Source organism: Anguilla anguilla, chromosome 19 (genome assembly GCF_013347855.1).
Source record: "Anguilla anguilla isolate fAngAng1 chromosome 19, fAngAng1.pri, whole genome shotgun sequence".
Lineage (NCBI taxonomy): Eukaryota > Metazoa > Chordata > Actinopteri > Anguilliformes > Anguillidae > Anguilla > Anguilla anguilla.
In genome coordinates this window covers 14,670,578-14,692,322 of record NC_049219.1, presented here as the reverse complement: position 1 = coordinate 14,692,322, position 21,745 = coordinate 14,670,578, and the positions used below count along the sequence as shown (strand labels likewise).

Genomic DNA, 21,745 nt, shown 5'->3' with positions numbered 1-21,745 from the left:
GGGTTTCTCAGGTTTCATTTCCGGTCGGCGCGATGGAGAAACAGAGACAGGAGGAGGCGTTTGTACTTGAGCACAGAGCTGCAGTAACTCACTGCGAAATGAGAAAGGGAAGAAAAAGAGATGAGAGGAGGGAGAAACAAAGAGGCTGGACATCGCACCACACCGCCCCCCCCCCCCCGCCCCCCCCATGACAACAGGACGCTAACGGTGATTAATGAGCGCTACTGTATAAACGCCACGCCAGAGATCTGCTCATGAACACAAACACACAGACGTGGGCAAGGATACAAACACAGACACAGACAGAGACATACAGCCTTGGAGGCAAAGACACAGGGCCATTTTCACAACATAAAAAAGGCCAGCATTTTTCATCCTCAGCAATTGCTCACTGCAAACACACACAGAGACAAGCTACCACATTACTGTGTGTGTGTGTGTGAGAGAGAGAGAGACTGCACACAAAATAAACTCAGCCTCAACATGTAGCACACAGTAGAATAAGCAGCACAGTATATAAAGAGCATCATACAGCAGCAGCTGCTGACTCAGCAGTAAACAACCCCAGTGAAGTCCCACACATATTAAATCCTCACACACCAGTCCACTTCCACCTAGCCAGACAGCCCTAGACTAAATGAAATATATAGAAAGTAGGGCTACTAGGGTACGCTGTATAAAAACATCAACAAATAATGATAGAAGGTGCTCTTTGGTGCGTAATACAAAGAGAAGACAAACCAAGGCACACTTTTATAGAAAACACATAATAAAAGGCCTTTCCCATGTTCCAAAGAATGATTATTATAATGTCCAACATGCTCATACAGAGCAGCCCGGTTCACCCCAGGATGGCTCTGCCCGGTCCCCCCCCGGCCCACCCCCGACCCCCCCGGCCCCCGCCCGGTTCACCCCCGACCCCTCCGGGCCCCCCCCCCCCCGGCCCGCCCCCGACCCCCCCGGTCCCCCCCCCCGGCCCACCCCCGACCCCCCCCGGCCCCCGCCCGGTTCACCCCCGACCCCTCCGGGCCCCCCCCCCCCGGCCCGCCCCCGACCCCCCCGGTCCCCGCCCGGTCCACCCCCGGCCCGCCCCCGGCCCGCCCCCGCCCCCCCCGGCCCGCCCCCGACCCCCCCGGTCTCCCCCTGCCCTGCCCCCGACCCCTCCGGTCCCCCCCCCGGCCCGCCCCCGACCCCCCGGTCCCCCCCCCGCCCCCGCCCCCGCCCCCGCCCCCTCCGGTACGGCACGGCAGGACCGCACCGACTCTCAGCCCCTGGCTCTCACCGAGCCTCACCAGCAGGGATGACCCCCCCCCCCCCCCCCCATTCCCACAGGAGCTCATTACCCCGCTGTCAGCCCCAATACTCCTCAAATCTATTTCACCGCCCGGGCCCTGCTTTCAGATTTGGCTAATGCGCCAATATCACTACAGGTGACACGGTCTCCAGCACATCTGCAGGAGTGTGAGGTCAACACTGCCAAAATACAATGCTAATTTCTGGCCCTTCAGACTTGGATTTCTACATTGGCAGAGACTGAATAGATGTCACACCAGCGCAATCTCACAGTGAGTGTCAAGATAATGGCCAGTCCCCTGCTCACGGTGGCTGAGAGTCTCAGTATGGGATCTCATTCCTTCTCTCTCCAGTAACAGTGCTAGTCTTATTGTAACATTTCTGAATTTCTGGCCTGGATATTTATTTAGTGCGACTACTCTCTAACAAACTCTTATCCCTGCTGGGGACCAGCAGAAGCCGGACACCATTTTTATATTTCCAAATGAAAGTTCACACCCTGTGGCCCCACAGTTTTGCGGTCATCGGGGTGAGGAGCCGGGCCGCCATTTTGCTGAAGCGCCCTCACACACTGTAAGTGTGATGTGTGTTCCCGCGTGGGCCTCCTGTAAAGGAAATGAAACGGCGCGGCCGCGTCCCAGAAGCACCGAGGCGAATCGGATTCAGCGGCGAATCGTCGCTCTGTGTCCAGTTAAAATGAGTTTCTGCTCAGCTGCCGGGACCACCTGCCGTCTCCAATGTCTACAGCGGGGACGACGCAGAGGCCCAGTTGTTTCTTTCTTCCGAAGCGTCTCACTTTGTACAAGACAGGAATGTACCGCTCACTTTCACAGCAGCGGTGACAGCTATTATTCCAGCAACAGTTGTTCCCCTACCCTCTACAAGCACGCCGACTCCGGGCACAAAACAGAGGAACATCCTTCGGGTCGGAAAACAAATGTCACGTCTTTTGTGGGTTTTTTTTTTTGTTTGTTTGTTTGTTTGTGTTGTCTCAAGCTGAGCTGTGAAGCTGAGCCCCAGCAGAGACCCCGCTGTGCCCGACCACCCGGCAGGAACACACACAGGGAGCACAGGGCCCGTTAAGCAACGCACGGCGTGGCGAAGGACGGCTTTCTGAAAGCTAGCGGGACCGAGAGAGCGCTGCGATTCTCACTACCGAACGCGAGCCCGAAGGCAGGAGGGCAGGAGGGTGTGACCTTTGCCTGACCTTTGGCTGACCGGGCTGAAAAAGACTGACGGACATTGCTGCACACACACAAGCACTCTTTCACCACGTACTCACACAGTGCTCTGTGCTCCGAGCAGAGCAGCGATGCAGCAGATTAAAACACACACATGGAGACATAGTCCATTTGCCTCGTCCTGTAGGGTGAGTGCACGCGTGTGTGCAGGCTATATGAAATGGACATGCACAGGAAACCCTGGGCTTTACATACACAGTAACACATCCAGTTTTAAGTCAACTCTAACAGAGTTGATATGAGTCCCATAGGGAGCACGTGCACTCTGTGAGAGTTGAGTCAACACTGAACATTTTACGGTGCACAGCACAGGGGATGAAGGAGAACAACACTGGGGACTGTAGCGAAGGTTAAGCATTGCCCCCCCTGCGCCACACACACACTGAGCATCGCACTGTCGGCATCAGAGCTCCGCCCACACGGAACCCAACGGACCAATAGCGACAGACAGATAAGACATGCAGAGATAGCGACACTTTCACACATCACACCAAACAGCTAATTCACACCGAGCCGTCTTTGGAGCCTGTGTGTGTGTGTGTGTGTGTGTATGTGTGTGCGCGCGTGTATATGTGTGTGTGTGTGTGTGTGTGAGGGCTCAACAGAAAGCTATCACCATGTGCTTGCAGCCATTCGCTGATTCACACTCCGGCTCCTTTATTTACACTGAGCACACTGAGTGTTAAACAGCCAGCGCTGAAGGATTAGCCGCAGTGTGAACCTCATAATGAACCGAGGGGATGCATAATTCCATCCGTTTCAGAAAATAAGACTGAGACCGAGTGAAATGGAGAGACGTGCAACACAGACGTCCCTCCATAAGGACGGAGATATCTGATTACAGGCTATTTATTTTGTGTGTCCGTGAGAGTGTGTGTGTGTGTGTGTGTGTGTGTGTGTGTGTGTGTGTGTGTGTGTGCGCATGTGTGTGTGAGAGAGAGTTCATCACGCGCAAGACAGATCAGAGTAGGCCAAACGCACATTTTCTATCCTATCGGAAACCACTCCAGGGCTCAGTGAATGGTGTGTGTGGACTTGGCTGGCTGAAGTAATTATTAACAGCACACAAAAAGGGCCAAAGATTTGTTTAATCTGGACCCACAGTTCACAGTGATAATATCCTTTTTCCATTCCACAAGGAACTCAATCTCTCTGCTTTTTGTGGTCCACAGCCATTTCCAGTGGCAGGACGCATCGTAGAGCAGGCTTTAAAACTAAAATAGCCCTGCGCTTTTTTAAACGCTTAAATACACACTGTGGTTCAAACCACACTTTAATCAGTGCACGTCAGGAGCACAGAGCGATCTTTCTGCCGGCTCAGCGAGTTCCAGTCATTTGACTGGGACGCATCTGACAGATCCTGTTCACAAATTTATTACACTTGGTCAAAGCTTTCACAAGCGCTAATGCATAGCAAAGTATTGACACTGTGAACATGAATATCATATTTAAATGCTATGTTACATTACCGTAAAGTAACGTTATTTAAATAGTGGCTCACTGCAGTGTCAGAGTGCTATGACACAGGGGTTAATTGCAGCAGGGAGGCTGCTGTTACAGGAGGTTAGTAGCAGAGTGTGAGAGTGCTGGGCTGGATGGCTCTATGCTTAGGGAATGAGAGAGAGAGAAAGAGAGAGAGAGACAGAGGAGGATGACGTCACTTGGCGTATAGCGGGGGTGAGTAAGTAACCTTAGAAACCGACCTCTGAAAAACAAACAAACTGGCGACGCTCAGATCAGAAGCTGCGTTTAAAACCCTCCACCTGCCAGCCCCCAGCCTGCGGCGGGACCTCCGTCTGAGGCGGCTGGCTCTGGGGCGGCCGTCGCCCTGCCTGTTATCAGACGGCTTCGTCCTTCCCCGCGTCCTCTGGGCGTGTCCCGCTGGCCAAGCGCAGAGGCATCGACTGGAAAGCTAACGGAACCCTCGCCATCCAATCAAAACGGGACGATCGCGTTGAGCGAGTCGACTAAAAACTGTTTTGATATCTGCATATTTTTCTATTTTCTATGTCCCCATCTGGACCGCAAATCACGGTGCATTTTAGTATTTTGCAAATGCCAGGCATTCAATCAATCAAATGTGCTCAGCGAACACTGGCTCAGACACCGCAAATGAAAATCTCATCCATGGGATTAGACAGGGGAACACACCACCACATAACAGAGGGGCTGGCTGCTGCTGGCGGGAAGGAAAAACGAGTCTCAAAAAAAAAGTTGACAGGAGTCGCCCTCAGCCTCAGGCCATATTGGATTAGGGGACACGGCAGGTCCGAGAGCCGGAGCAGGCAATCAACTCTTAGATTCGGCGCCATAAACAGACTGCACCTGCCGAGGTATTGGGGTCTCACCCCCATTACACGGGACAGGGTGCAGCCATCCCGGCGCTATGCATCACATGAGCAGGCAATCTGCGGGCCTGCCCTCTTCACAAAGGGAGCGGGTTAGCTCCCTGTCGCTCCCCGCGTTGGCTAATCCTTCGCCACCGCTGTCAGAGAGCTCTTCAGCCAGAGCCTGTGGGGGGCGCATTGTGCGCATCTCCGCAGGGGAACCCGCCGGTCAATAGAAATGCATTTCTCCTGCCGCTAAAAGAATGAAACGCGCGGCCACCGCAGCGAGGGCCGGGCTGACTGCTACTGATGTTCTTCTCCCGCGCAGTTTTGAGGCTTCCAGCATAAATTAATCCACCCGGGTTCGACGCGACCCGAGGCCGGCGCCTCTGAGAACAGGATGTTCATCACACGCGCGCGCGCGTTTGGAACTGATTACATCACACTAAATTAGGGCAGACGAAGAATCAAGACTGAGCGTTGGGAGAGTGCTCTCTACAGCACCTGAAATGAATACAGTGGATGCATTCACGGCGACGCACCGGTGGACAATATTATTCAGCAGAGCGGGTAGTAAGTCACGGCTGCAGCCTTGTCCAATTTGTCTCATCGCCAGGGAAACTCAGGTTTTAATAGAATTTCAAGAGTGCCTTTATTTTGTTCCTTTGATCCACACTAACTGCTCTCATTTGTCATGTTTGAGCCAGTGTCCAGTGCCGAAGAATACAGTTCTGATTAATTTAGAGATTGTAATATCAGATTTTTCTTCATACTTTTCAAAAGGGACATTATCGAATGGGGAAATGGAACATTTCAGGGGTGATCACTGGGTCAAATGTGATTAACATTGAAGAGATTTATCTCTATAAAATGGAAATTATTCATCACAAGCACACGAAAGCAAACACATCTGCACCCAGAAACATAAATGATGCATAATGTCCGCCTTCTTCCATTTGTGAAGCTCTACATGCGCGTAAATAACAATCAGCAGCTGCTGATTGGCTCACTGCCCTGTGTAGCTGTGTGATGTCACAAAGGGCACAATGAACAGGGAAGACTGACAGCTGCCCGGAGCCTAGCAACCGCATCAGAATGGAACCCGAGGAGAGCTGCGCAGTGCCAGGTGGTTTCCGGCGCCAGGAAGCGCGCCCTTACCTGGTGGAACAGTTTGAGGACTCCCCCTCAGGTGCGTCAGGAGCGGGACAGCAGAACTGGTGCAGCACGGTCTGGTTCCTGTGAAAGGGGAATTATGGGAAATGGCTCAGCATTGTCATGGTCAACCCACCATGCACCCCACCAATTCTAAGACTCAGTTATTTTTGTAATTTGAAAATAATCCTATACTCTGTACCTTCATAGTTTGCAGTATTAACCGAGCATTTATTAAGCTGGAATTGGCTGAGATAAGCCAAAAAAGTGTAAAATGACCTGCAGGAAACTCCAGTGACCACCGTGACCGAGGAGAGAGCACTGCCCCCAGGAGGCGGAAGGACAGGAAGTGAATAATTACACTGCGACGATTCTCTGCTAAATCCTGGTCAGCAAAATGTCAACTTCCACTCATCGCTTTCAGGACGCGGTTAAACTGAAGGTACGGGCGCGGCCTTCTGACGAGGGAGCGAGGGGGAAACGATTATCGACGTTCCTCTGACTGTGCCGACCCCTTTTTCCAGAGGGCAGCCACCTGAATCCTGGATCTGCATGCGTGGATGGCCGCGCGGGCTGCGGCGCATTAGCATTAGCCTGCGCGGGGACCGCTTCAAGGTTAAAGCGGCGCATAATGACTGAATCTTCCAGACGTCAGAGCAAAGCCCGCAGAGCGGTCAGCGGGCCGGGGAGAAAGGGCATTTCTCTTAAGCAGCGCAGCAATACCACGCCTGTCTTCCCAGGGTTCCACTTGCCTTCAGTGGCCGGTAATGTAAGGAGGGCCACAGCAATACCTGAATACCAAATCAGGAGGCGGAGGAAGAGGAGGAGGAGGAGGAGGGAATTGGGCGGGAAGCTTCTGCGTTAGCATGAGCATCACGGATATTTATTCGATCTGCAAAGCATCACAGCTGGGGTTTGGCGATGAACCAAAAATTAGGGGGGGGGGCGGTGCCTGGCGTCGCTGCCTTTCTCCTTGACGACGGGGCAGCAAGGTAGTCTGGCAGTTCGGGAACTGGACTTGTAACCCCTTAAGGTTGCAGGTTCAGTTCCCAGGTAGGACAGTACCGTATTGTCCCACCTAGCCTAAACTGAATCAATAAATATCCAGCGGTATAAATGGATCCTGTGTACAAATGCAGAAGTCGATCTGCTGAACGCATGCACTGCAATGTAATTATGACGACAGAAAAACAGAGAGAAAGAAATGCTGCATACTGAGCAGGTTGGGAATGAGACAGCAGGTACAGCAGGGACAGCAGGTACAGCAGGTACAGCAGAGACAGCAGAGACAGCAGGTACAGCAGGTACAGCAGGTACAGGTGCGCTATTACTGCTGCCGACTGCTCAAGGCTTTTCAAATCTTCCAGCGCACTGTGGGAGGCGGCCTTGACAGGGCCACAGAGCGGATGTGGTTTAGGGGAATGCACATTCAGGAACAGGCTGTCCAATAGGGCAGCCCTCCTCCATATCCAGGGGGGCACACCGGTGGATACGCCGGTTTCAGTAGTCTAAGCTTTCCTAAAAAGACAGCTTGCGGCTCACAGAGAACATCCTGCATTAACCAGCTGACAGGAAAGCCTGTGTTAGGTGAGACTCTCTCAGTGAGTAAGTGCAAGACACTCTAAACACGTGCTTCTGCTAAATTCCGGAATTCACGCCATTTTTTATTCTAAAGGTTCAGACAGAAAATCGAAGGTCTGTTAGAGCGCCTCCGTGTGGTTAAACTGTAGGATGCGCGCACTTGCGTGTGAACCTGTGCGTGTGTGTCTGTGCCTCAGCTGCGCACTTTTACGGTCTCAGAGGCTGAGGAGTTAAGGCTGCTGCTTCAGCCTTGGTGGAGGTTGCCATGACAACCGAGGCTTGTTCCAACCCCTCCACAGAGCCCAGCAGTGATTGTAAAGACTGCAAATCACAAATCACCTTTCATGCTCAGAGTCCAAAGGAAATCGCTGATAGCATTTTCTAAAAAAAAACTGTGTGGATTAGCCCCAGACCAAGGGGTGTCCAGATACTTTTGGACATATAGTGCACGCTGGTTCAAAACAACAGATACCTTTGTGAACAATAAAGTCTTTTCTGAATTCCCACAATCCGCACTGAGCAGACCCAATCATCCCTCATTCCAGAGAGCTAACACCGTCAGCAAAACCCAGCAGCTAGTGCTCACAGGTCCATATATACACACACTGCTTTTCCCAGCTGTGGTTGAGGCCATAATTAATCATTAAAACGATTCACGTTGCAGTTATTAAGTGAAAAGACACAGCAGCATCATCACAGAGCATGAATACAGACTGTGGTCTGTTGGTTTCTCTGCAGTAATGCTGTATAACCACGTGGCCTCTCAGCGACAGGCCGGAAGGGGTTTTTATTTACGACTGGAGGCCTGGCAGCTGACTGCTGCGCATAGGCTTCCTCGGCCGTCATGTGACCTTAAAGTTCTAGAATGTGAACGTATCAAGTCACAGGTTCCTGTTCCGACAGCCTGCCTGCCAGAGGCCAATGCTGCAGTGACGCCCTGAGGAAAGGGCGTAGAGGTTACGCGGTCGGAACGGTGGGACGAATGACGCACTTCAGCGCGTAGTGCAAGGGCTGGTTTTCCCATTCTTAAACGCATCCTTTTCGAGGATTCACAGAGCTTTGACATCTCGACACCGAGAGGAGCAGAGAGAGGCCCCTCCTCTGTCAACATTATAGCACTGCTGCAAAACCACGTGACCTGGAATCCATCAGACCAGCATCAGTCCAGTGCGGTTTTACGGTACTTCACCGCAAGAAAACTAACCGCACAAATGAACCCAATCTGCCGTTTACACAGAGACGAACGCTGGCACCGCCACCCCTTTATCGTCTATGCTAGAACACACTGTACCGATGGGTTCACTTTAATGGACGCCGGGCTAAATTAGCTTCACTTTACCCCATTTCTAAATCAATGGCTTTCAGTGGGAGGGGCTTTCACATTCACACTGATGTAACGGGCGAGGACTACCTCCAAAAGATGCATTAAAAGACATGGGCTCTAACCCAGCCATTTCTTTATTATTAATGTTCCTTATGCTGATGCTGCTCGCTGCAATAACAATCTCAATCTCAACAATCTCAGTGCAGGCAATAGGGAAGGTAGACTCTGGACAAATTAAAAGTCACAAACACGATTTCTCAATATTTATGCACTCAGCCAGGGTAAGGGCATTTCCATTCTTGGAGAGTTGGAGCGCACGTAGCTGTTGTTTACACCAATGGCAGCTCACTCACAGATTACACCACAGTGAAACCATGTTGGTCTTCAGCTGCCATTTGTGAGCTTACCAATAAATTGATCAAAAATTTTCTATGATGCAAGTAACTGTGCTGATAATATAGTTAAGAGCAGAGGTTACAATGAAATCCCAAAACATCCCGTCCACCCCTGATTTAAACTAAAACAATCATGTTTAAATCATATGAAACACAATGTCATTGTGTGGACAGATACACTGCTAGCTGTGTAGAAAGGTTAAAGGTGAAAGGTTAATCACTTCCCTTAGCATTTAGCATTATGCTTCGGTACATTTGGCTTATTTCACGGTATTTTTTAATATTATTCATGCTTTTCACACCAGCAGTCAGCTGAGCGCCAGCGGAATGTGGCGGTATTCCATCACGTGCTCCTCCTGCGAGGAGAAACCCAATTCGGCAGAGCCGTGTTTACATCGCACCTCGCGCCCTGCCGACAGACACGGAGACGCGGCGCATCCGGAACTTTCCGCCGGGAGGGCTTCCGCGCTGCCGTCATTTAGCGGCACAGACGCCGCGGTGCGAACGCTCAGCAAACACCTCAGATTATTTCAGTTCATTTCAGTAAGGGGAGGGGCTTTATCCAGAGCTCAGAGACCGCGGTCTAAGAAGGCCGCTCATCCTGTATTACACCCCCCCACCCTCTGTACCCCCCCCCCCCGCCCCCGAAACAGTGACACAGCTGGCCATGCCCCGTGAGCTGTGCAGGTTTCCTTTGACTCAGAAGCCCCAGGCAGGCAATAGGCTCATAATGGCTTCTGAGGTCTTGCTTAACCAGGATTATGAAGGACAGTTTGTGCGAGCTAGGGGGATGGGGGGATGGGGGACGGGGGGACGGGGGGACGGGGGGATGGGCGGTGGGGCAGGAGGGTTTAAAACATTATGACCATAAATCAGATCAGCCACTCGAGGGAAACCACTGGGCAGAAATTAAATTTAAACGCCTCCCTGCACCGACAGAAAGGAAACGTGTCCTCGCATTCCACCACTCTCACAGGCTCCTCCCCCTCACCCCCCCTCAGCATTTACTCAACTGCCCAATTATGCAGAAAGGAAGGCAGCAGGGCCCAAACCTTCCAGACCCTTCCCAATGTTCCAGAACCTCACCTCCCCACTCTCAGCTACCCCAACCCTGGAAGGAAAACTGCCGTGAACATCCACCTCACCTGGCAGCCCTGCCTTCATTTTATGCACCATCTATTTTTTTTTTTTAACCGCTCTGCTCTGTAGCTGGGTTGCACACAACGGCACCGATGGTTCAGCCTGTCGTTTTGGTGTTAATGCATTAATGCGACTGGCATCACGATCAATTCCAGCGTGATCAAACGGCCCATGATCAAGAGCACAGCGGGCTGGCTGGCCACCTGACGAGGCTGCAGATTCGCGAAACGTCGTCTCCGACTGTCTCTGATACTGTTGGTCTCTGCGGCTAAGCCTCTAATGAACGCGAAACAGATCTGTAAACTCGTCCGTCCGCACGCTGTTTGTTTTTGGGACTTAATCCAAAACCCTGTCGCAGCGCACACCACTGATGTCTCACTTCAGTCAATATTGTCACCGTGAGAGCGCTCCTGATCACAGGTGAACTGTGGGAGTTGTAGTCTCCAGCTTTCATGCTTTGTGTACAACGCAGATGAAAGCGGACCAGCTCTGGCTCTCTCAGGTTTCACAAACACGGCGAAGCGGGAAACAAAAATGAATTACCGGATTGTTATTGTTTACACCTCTTCAGCGTGGGACATCAAATGAAGGTAATATTGATTTATTACAATCACATAATTCACCCACAGCGGGACGAGGGGTGGCGAGGGAGAGAGAGAGAAAAAATATTTTTATCTAGTTATTCCGCAGATGTTTGCATGCCTTCAGGATATAATAAGGGGAACATCGCTTTGCTTTCTGACTCTCCTTGTCTGGTCCATTTAAAATCAGATTCATTCACAACAACGATTGCATTCTTACGTGCACAAAAGGATGGACATGCTTCACCCGGACCTCACCGTTTCAGTTCAGGCCTGGAGCTGGTTAGAATAACACATTATTTCCATCATTTTAGGTACAGTTACTCAAAGCCCTCCATGCCTCCCACTGTCACAGAGAAAGACACCTCAGATCTTCCACAGGCTTATTCACATGTTATGCTAGGAGAGGAGAGGTCGAATTGACTGTCCTCTAAAATCATGGGTGAGAGACATTCACAGAGAGAACAGTGAGAGCCGGTCATTAAAATCATAACCACCCGCCGTCTCCTAGAGATATTCCAATGAGGAAGGAGGAAGATAAATCACGGACCGGGGTCAGGGTGGTCGCTGAACCGAGCGATCGATACGGTTAATTTGCTGGAATTGCTACACACAGCTGAGACACACACACAAGGCGCGGTTCCATTACAGTAATGCTGCTGACACAGTAGCATCGGCCACCGCCATTCTGGACACTAACTCAAACATATTATTACTGACAGACAGACATTCAGGTAGACCCAATATTATTTACTAATCTTCTCAGAAACTGCACAAACTGTCTTCTGGGTCCTACATGGACTAACATGGAAGGCCTCGCCCCTCATTTTAGGAGGAGTGAGTGCTGATTATTGCATCCTGATGTCAGAGGCCGTATACACAGGCACACAGGCGGGGGGGGGGGGGTGAAATTGGGGGACATTCAGCATGGCTCCCCTCCCCCCGGTGATGAAAAAGCTGCTCTCTGAGCCCCCCATCCCTGGAGCTCAGCCCAACGGCGCCCGGCGGCATCAGCTGTTTTCTACGAAAGTCGTCCATAAATAGTTTTCCGGCACTTGAAAGTCATGTGTCAGAGGATGCTAGCGAGAAGGGAGGAGAAAAGAGGAGGCACTGGGGGGAGGAGTCTCACTGGGGTCTGGAGGAGGTGTAGAGGCATCCTCTCCCCCCCTCTGAGGCGGGATAGTTGGCCCCGCTGCGCCTCTTTATGGATAATGCAGGAGCAGGAGCTTACCAGGCTCATATTTATCTCCTCTCCTTTGGGCTGGAGCGCTCATAATACTCACAGCGCTGGGATAATCCAACAGCCACAGAGAGCCTGGGCCCCGCCCACTGTGCCTCTGGGCCTGCTGATGCAATGCCAGCCGACCAATCGGGTGACGCTCGGGGCTCGTGGAATGGAGGGTTATCTCCCTCGAGCGAGAGCGGGGGCCATGATGCACTTCCTCCCCCCCGGCACAGATGTGCACCCTGGCATGGATAATACACACACGCATACACACACACGCATAGATACACTCATGCACACAAGCACACACACACACACACACACACACACGCCCACACCCAGCTGTCTCCTCCCATAATCCTCTGTGATCAGTGCTCAGTGTTTGCATGAGCGCTGGTGTTCCAAACAGGCAGACATTTTCTCCCGGCTGTCTGTCTGAGCTCCCCCGTCTCCCTCAGGCCCCGGCGCACGCAGGCCCACGGCTACGGGGCAGAAAGGTGCTCAAATGAAGCGCCTCGGCGGGGCGCGGCGCTACAGAAATAACAGACGGGACGTCTCCTGCCACCCTTCATCAGAGCCTCACACCCCCCGCCCCCCGGCGGAGGAGGTCTGCCGTTCGTCTCGGTCACGCGTGCTTTACGAGCCGACACCTGTGCGACGAGGACAGAGCAGCGCGACGACCCGCCGCTCGACCTCCCGTTTCCACGGTGATTTCAGATTTAACGGCGGGGGGGGGGGGGGGAGGGGGGCGGGAACAAACAGCGCCCGTACCTCGGCCTCGTCGCCCCCATCGTTTACGAAGCGCATTATACCGGTCAAATATAAGCCAAACCTGTTAAAGGCCTCATACAGCTGCCTGAGGTACTGCTTTATTCTCAGGACTTTACAGCTCGACCAGACCTCCCCGTTCAGCCCAACCCCCCCCCCCTCACCCCGCCAGCCGGCTGTCCCTCCCCTTCAGGCTCCAGGAGGCCTGATGTCCCCTGATCAGGGAACGACCTTCCCCAATCTGTCAGGGAGGCGGATTCATTTTTTACATTTTTTTATTTATTTTATGGAGTAAGAATAATGTTTATCTACCATCATAGTCCCAAGCTGGCTTCTTTGCCAGTAAGTCGGTCGACTGCATCTTATCGTTATGTTTGTGTTCATCCTCCTGTCCTTGTCCTTGTTTTTATTTGCCCCCCGTCTTGTCCTACTGGTACATCCTTGTCTATATGTGTGTCTACAAGTGTATGTGTATTATTCCACTGGCTGTTTTCAGTTTTGGTAGTTTATCCACATTGATTATGCACTCATAAAGTCAACGGAGATCATGGAAAATTAAGACAGGTTGTTGATGGGATGTCCTGAAAGGCAACTCTCCACTGTGCACAGACTGAAGGAATTAAAGTTGAAAAAGGGAGAAGGTTTCTACTGGAGCAGCCCCTGTGCCCTGATGCTAACCTGCTCGTAAAGACCCAGTGGGAGCTGTGTGGAGTTTATATTTAAAGCCAGAGTGGGGTACTGGCTGTCAGTACGGAAAAGATATTGCCATCAGGAGCCAGGCTCCCCTTCCACGCTTCCTCCCTCTCTCCTGTCACAAAGGAGATTAGAGTTTGCTTCAGAGGCTAGAGGAGGCTGGAAATATTAGTTGTGGTTCACACGTTTTGATGGGCCACATAGCAATAGTATATGACACCCTTTGCACCACTATATAAAAAGTGGCTAAGATCTGGCTGAAATTCTACAATGGACAGAAATAAAAAAACACACACATACATATATGCGCGCATACACACACACACACACACACACACAAAGACACACACACACACAGTTTGGCAAGTTAATTCTGGAAATTGCTAATCTCCCCAGAGTGCCAGTCAAATTAAGGATGAACTGATTGAATCCAGGCTATATTTTCTATTCCCATTTTCTTTTTTGCAAGTCATTGTGATTGCGAAAAAAGCACACTGTGCTCTCCTAGCTGACCTCTCTCTGTTTCCCACTGGATTGCTATTTTTTATTTATTTATTTAGTCCTCCGTCACAGAAACCTCTCTTCATGTTTGTGCTGTCATTTCTGAATTTCTGAACTATTATTAGCGGACGTAAAAACGCCATTATCTCAGTCGCCCTAAGCTGAATGGCACCTTCAGCTTTTTACTGTAAAACATAACAACATACGCAGGTGAGCAACGGCTTGTTGGGGCTTCGTGAATTCATTCAAGCTCAGAATTACAGCGATCTACAGTCTGGAGTCCTCACACAGGGAGGTGACGCGGCGCTCTCTGCGTCACGTTCTGGAGGCCAGCCAGAGGCCGCATCACACACAAAACCAGAGGCTCCGCCTCTCAATCAGAAAGGTCCCGCCCTCCTTCTGAGTACGCACAGAAAAAGCAGAGCACAGTGGCAAAGGCCCATGGAAGAGGAAGCTCCCCCCCCCCCCCCCCCCACCCCCCCCCAGAACACGGGCCATCTGCGGAAGATCCTCTCCACATGTTCCGGAGCTCCTTTGTTGCCATGGGGACAGGACCGAGCGGAGGGAAAGCAGCTGGCTTGGCTTCTTCCCACAGGTGGCTGCAGGCTTACGAGGGTTTCCTCAGACAGGTGAGCAGGACGGCGCAAACGCAGCAAAAATATTCAGCGTTAATCAACTCCTACAGAGCACATATGGTCCCTACTGGACTCGTGTACTCTGCTAGAGTTTAATTAACACTGGACATTTTACTGTGTGCATGTACTGTACCAAGGGTGGCCAACCTTGGTTTGACCAGTTGTAGTGATAGACCTGTGCAATTCAATTGCTTGTGAGCTTGTGGTTCTCTGGAACCAGGGGTGGCCATCCCACTACTATCTGATTGACACCCTAAAGAGGAACAGGCAGAGCTACCAATGATTCTGCTTCTTTCTTAAGAGAGCAGAGCCATTTAAATCAGTTCAGACAGGTCAGTGATTGACAGATAATAGTACTGCAGCTCCATCAGGGTGAAGGGCTCATGCAAGCAAAACCCCAACGGTGATCAATACAGAGAGCAGCGGTTGATTTAGAAAAATAAACGACAGACAACACTAATCCAAGTGTAAAGCCGGGGAACCTGCGACGAACAAATTATTTTTCGCCAGACCAGGAAAGAAGCAAATCCCATAAATATCATCCACTTTTGCGCGAGACATTCTCATTTCTGAATTATTATTGCAACCAAGCCCCCCCAGGAGGATCCAACAGCAGGACGCCATGTGTTCATGTCTTCTCTGCTAATAGACCCATAATCTCCACAAACCAATGTCCCCCCCCCCTCCACTGCCGCTCGTCATACTCTGGTGAGAGAGAATTGTGAGTGCGGTCCGTCACGATGAAATTGCTCTCATAAGTCACCAAGCATCACTGGGCATTTTCCCACTGTTCCTACGGTTACGCTCACTCACTGGCTCACCCCCGCTGAACATGGTCATGTGATCAGGAACCAAGAGCAGCTGACATGGGGGGGGGGGCACCTTGAACGGTCCCTGTCACTGTCACAGTCACAGCTACAGTAAGCCCATACAAAAGCATTCAATCCCCATCCACAGCACATAGCATCATGGGTAATTCATAGCTGCATTCTCAACTCATAATGCTGCACCTTTAACACATCTGCCGCTAAGCCCCATGGGAAGAACCAGCAGCAAAATCCCGTGTCGTACGAAAGCCATTATGACATCCATCTGTGTAGAGGTCGCTGACTGAACCGAGGTCATCTGTTCATTGGTTCATTCTTCACCTCCCCATAGGTCCAGTACTACAGCGAACGAGGGGACAGAATTTTAAGTACAAAGGCAGGTGGTTCGAGTAAATCTGTTCACTCCAGTTGCCAGGGAGAGCGCGGGAGAGCAGAGCCAGTCGCGCGGTTAACGGTCGCGTGCCTCCAGTTATTTTGGCAGTGCGGAGGTCTGTCGCTATCCTCACATTATCTGCCGTCGCCGGCGTGAACGTGGGCGATCCCCTGCAGCCGTACACGCCACCGCCGCCGCCGGCCCGCAACCCCTCTCCAGCTGGCAGCGGTAACCCGGGATTCCACGACAATCTGCTGATCGATGGCGGCCGCGCATTCCACCAACGCCGACCGCTTCTGTTCCGCCATCAGGCGCTCACTGCGCGGCGGGGCTCACTGCGCGGCGGGGCTCACTGCGCGGCGGGGCTCACTGCGCGGCGGGGCTCACTGCGCGGCGGGGCCGGAGAACAGAGCGGGAACGCAACTGCCCGCACAAGTCAGTAAATTATCTGCCACACGCACGCACGCACGCACGCACGCACGCACGCGCGCGCGCGGTTTTCCACCATTCAACACGTTAGTGCAGAGCAGAGCCGCCCGCTAGCGCACTTTAGCTTCTAAAAACAACCGGGGTGACAGCGTCACACTGGGAACAACAAACCCTCAAAGAGCCGAAGTCACGGAGTTACGGAGTTAGCCCCAGGCAGAGACATAAAGATGTGAGGGGTGGGGGGGGGCAAGGGGTGGGGGGCTTCTAACAGACACCAGTGAGCGCCAAATGAAATTCTAACACACTAATCCCCGGAGACGCTCCGGGAGAAAGAGACACGGCGGACTGCGTTTGAAGCGGGCGGATGCTCTGCAGGGACCAATCAGGGGCCCCCGCTGGGACTCTGGTAATGATCTCACAGTGGAACAAGGCCCTTTGGCGCAGGACCGGCCCACACCCCCCCCCCACCCCCCTCACACCCCCCCGCCCCCCCGCCAAAGACGCTAAGCCCCAGCTCAGGGGCCGGATAACGAGCCGCACTTCCACACTCCATGATGTCAATCACGCTGACATCAGAGAGCATAAAACCCAGCAGCAGCGGCAGATTAAAAAGGGCCCCTGCTCGACACTGCAGCACTGCGCCCCCCCCCCCCCCCCCCCCCCCCCCCGCGGCCCCCCCCGCCCCCCCCCGGGGCCCCCCCTCAACCCCCTCCCCTTCACAATGAAGAACTCCACTCTCATATATCAGATATCACTGGCCCAGCGCAGGGGGAAATGTAAACAGTTGCTTTTTGGCTCAAAGTTGAATGACTGTGGCTGTGGTTTGAACATGGATCCATGATGGGCCACTGAGAACATCTGGATCCATTACTAAATGGAGAAAATTCTTTTTTTTTTTTTTAAATGACTACAATTAATGATGGTCATTATTACATCTCTGCATGTTATTTTTATTGCCAATGGCCATCTTCTCTGGGCTCTCAAATTCCCCATGGTGTTAACAGGAATACTATTAGTTGTCCAGGAGATCCATAAGGGAGACGCCAATTCGACACATTATACACCTGTTAAGGGCAGGTGCAAGGCAACATGCGCAAAGCCCTCACGGATCACAATGTTTTCAGGCTCATCCAGGGGACTCAAAAGCCTGGTGCAGTTGATCATTGTTTCTGACTGAGGAAGACCTTCTTCCTTCATCAAGTCTGAGGAAGCTGGTGGTCTAAAGACAAGAGCCGTCAGACTGCTCCTCTCTGGGACGGCCAGGAGACGATGCTGCCTTTCACCTGAGTAGTGAACTTGGGTCAACTGCCCCTGCTGTCCTCTTGGAAATTGTTTAACAAGATGCATATCAGATTCCACAGCATCAGAAAAAAACTATGACAATTTTATTCGGAATTTCAAAAATGGTACATGACACATTAAAAAGAAATGTTGTAATTCCCAATTTGCGAAAAAAAATTAATGGTTTAACAATAAATTAGCTTACCTATATAAAAAACTGCAAACTGGGAATATTAACATTCGTTTTTAGTTTCAAAGGTGAATGCCTACATGTTCATTTACTTGGTCCTACAAATATACTCCCTTCACGGGTTATTTCCATGTTCAGACGTTTGTTTTCGGATGAATGCTTGTTCCGTAATTATAAATCAGCGCATTTTCATTATGAACACCTACAGTAAACGCATGATGATGCACATCCCATCACGAATTCACAGTGCATCTCAGCTTACGCAATACACCTGCGCTCAATTTAAGCGGATGCGTCTGATTTCGAAATATTTGAGAAACGGTACTGGTAGTAACAATAAATATTTTTTCCCCACGTTAAACAATTTTCTGCATTGAAAAACCAACTCCAAGTCTCTGCAACCGAGCCTGTAAGTGTACACCTTTCTTTAGGTGTGTGATAAGCCAAGGCAATTAAAATGACAGAAAAATACGCAAACATACAGCTAACGGACATTAGACGATTACCGTTATCATAATATTATAAACACAACCATTAGTAAATGTACTGCATTCGTTTCGTGACGTTAATAATCAGTTGCATGACCAAACAAATGACTTTCCTAAAATCAGACCAAAGGAAAATTGTGTGTGTGCGTGAATTATGATCAAATAAAAAAATAACTCAAATTAATTAATTAATTAATTTAAAAAGTAATCCCTGAGTAAATGCATTAACTTACTCGGCTTTCCTGGCGAGTCCAACCGACCTGCAGAGTGTGGTGGGCGTCTGGGGAACCAGAGACTTGCAGCACGGGCTCTTTTTGTCCTCCTCGGCGGACTCCGGGCTGGAGTGGCCCGGCTGCGGAGACGGAGGAGAGGTGGGAACGAGCTGCAGCTGATGACTGGCTGTCTGAGGCGGATGCTGCGGCTGTGCCGGCAGGCAATGAAGCTGGTGCGGAGGGTGACCGGGAAGCGCCCCGGTTTTATTCGCCGGATGCTGATGCAGGAGGACCGGCGGCTGCGGGCTCGCGCTCCGCTGGGACGGGTGATGGTGATGGTGGTGGTAGTGATGCGTCGCGTGGGGATCCTTCAGCTGCCGGTTCTCCCCGATCAGCTCTTCAACCTTCCTCTCGAGCTCGTCGATTCGTTGCCTCTGCGTCTGTATCAGACTCTGTTGGTTCTGCACGATGGTGGTGAGTTCTTTCAGGTAGAGGACAGCTTTCATAGGGTTATCCAACAGGCTCTCCATACCTGTTATTGTGCGTTTTATTTCGCCGTCTTGCGTTGCAATGAGCGAATATAGTTTTTTCCCCTGGATTTCTCTGCCCCTAATTGTAGACTGAAGATGGTCTTCGCCAAGGCGCTGGGCTGCCCTGTCCCTCTCCTGTTGCGTACGCGCTGAAGATGATAGAAATGGTACTGATGCAAGCCTAGAAATCCACAGACTGGGGGAGGGGCCAGAGGAGGATGACGTAGACGCGCATAACAGTGAAACGTCTGAGGAATAACGAAGTTAACTCCTTCTAATCTATTTCAGTAAATATTATAGTAGGAAGATTTTAAATGTACAAAAGGAGCCGAACATTGCTATGTTAATTACTTAATATGCGAGTGGGTTAAAGTCAACAGATATACATGCAAATTCCTAAAGGAAGAAAAACATGTTTTGGAGAAAACAAATCCTCTATTTTCCCCCTCATGTACTTGCGCCAGATGCCACACAAATCACAACGCCTAAAATTTGCTGCAGAGAAATCTCACTATGGAACACCTGTGCCTGTGCCTAATTTTAACGTTAGACGTGCGTTTCCACGGGCCGGTGTTTTTGGAAAAACTCGCTCGAGACGGGGGCAGGGGTGCGTAATGGAAGCACGTTGCCCTCTCAGAGAAAGGGGAAAAAACAGCGTCATGGTGTCAGGAATAACGGCACTGTAGCAACACATCCCACAAAAGGCTTCCCTTCACAAAGTACCCAATAATCCAAACTGCTTAGGAACCCACTATTTTGACACAGAATTTAATGAGTATCAATATTCACTTGGCATACACTGGCTACTGGGTAAATGAAGCCAAACACTTGGCTTTTGTATGCATGTCAGTGCTGTATTTTATTTTAAGTCAAAGGAGGCAAACCATTCATTTATTGTGAATAATTGCTATGGGTGTTTTCCAGTTAAACTAGTATAATGTTTTCAGCTTTTGAAATCATTTAAATGACAAGTGCTTTATTTTCATAAGTTGAAAAATTAATTGTCGCATCAAGTTTTGCTAAATCTGTTCACGAAAAAATGAGCTGTAATTTTTAGCTGAACCTGGAGATGAAACTTGTAAAAGCTCCATACTAACATCCAAAATCTCAAGCCTTTTCTTGTGGCTTTTTGAAATGTGATTTTGAGATTATTTCATTCTCTTACAAAACTCCAGTTGCAGTAATTTGCCCTTTGACCAAATGCACTCTTTTTTGACAGAGTGACACTTGCATTTTTAGAGAAAATACCAGATCGTCACACTATATACACACAGAAGAGGAACAGTAAATGAACAAGCTGGGCAGTACCACTTTCTAATTCAGTAAATAAAGAAGTAATTTGTCAAAATCACAGACTGCTAGTTCTTTTTTCTTCTTTCGCTTCACACTGGCAACTCTGACAGCGCAATTTGCAGAGGACAGTGCCAAAAAAAAAAAACAGTGCTTGTTATCTCTATCATAATTACATGCAAATCATAATTACAGACCTGCTTTTGGCTCTGCTGTGTGTCAGATTCAAGCACTTGGACCTCAGCAGAGTCAGGCCAGAGGCACTCAAGTAAGAACATCCACTGTATCCATCACTAGTATCCATCACGTCGCAGAAAACCGCCATTTCTGCCTAACTGGAACTCATCTTTAGATTTTACTGGGGCCTTCAACTCCTGTGTCCGCCCATTTACATGCAGGGGAAGTGTGGCACATTAACAGTCACATTCCCATAAAACCACAGCCTTCGTCCTCAAGAAGGATGGTCATTACATTACATTACAGGCATTTACCAGGCACTCTTATCCAGAGCGACTTACATAACTTTTTACGTAGCATTTACATTGCACCCATTTATACAGTTGGATATATACTGAAGCAGTGCAGGTTAAGTACCTTGCTCAAGGGTACAATGACAGTGTCCAACTTTCAGGTTACAAGACCAGCTCCTTATCCATTATACTACACTTCCACCCTGCTAAAAACTGGTTAGAAACTGGTCCAGCTTTAATTAACTTTGGCACACAACCACAGCTTAACAAGCTGAACTGGTGAGAAGGGCCAGGTGCAGCTTGCTTCTGACTGGTCGCTCACTGGCTCTACAGAACCAGCACAGCAGTGTGGCCCCGCCCCTTTCACCCAGTCCTACTGGCCCCTCCCCCGCCAACCGCCATACAGGGCGCTCAGCCGCATAACTTGAGATTAATATTTTTATCGCCACACAGCCAATTTAACAGCCCAACTGCTTTCTTAATATGATGTAACTGAGCGGGCATCATTAAAAAAGCAAACGTGAAGAAGTCTGACTCCCTTGCGTGAAAGCGCTGAGCACTGTGTCAGTACACCGCCGTCAGAGCTAAATACCGTTTGCTTGAGCAGGCCGGTACCAATGAATCCCCTTCTGTTTCCACTACGCTTCTGCACCGCAGAGAATAAAAACTGAACGAAAGCAGATTAATGGTGGCGTGCCGCGGAAACTATGCACACCTGAACGGAGAACACCTGTCTATAACTTCAACAGAGCCGGGAGAAAAACACTAAAATGGACTGACAAATAAATGTGATGGAAAC

General features: G+C 50.5%; 1 protein-coding gene across 1 annotated transcript in view; it reads right to left on the bottom strand.

The window, feature by feature from the left end:
* iqsec3b (IQ motif and Sec7 domain ArfGEF 3b) overlaps positions 1-19,368 on the bottom strand; it is a 61,064-nt gene extending 41,696 nt beyond the window's left edge. The window contains 2 exon segments of the mRNA XM_035401960.1: positions 6,020-6,097; positions 18,678-19,368. Of these exon segments, the coding sequence (XP_035257851.1) occupies positions 6,020-6,097; positions 18,678-19,186 (587 nt within the window). The 5' untranslated portion in view covers positions 19,187-19,368.
* Between the last annotated feature and the right edge of the window lie 2,377 nt (positions 19,369-21,745).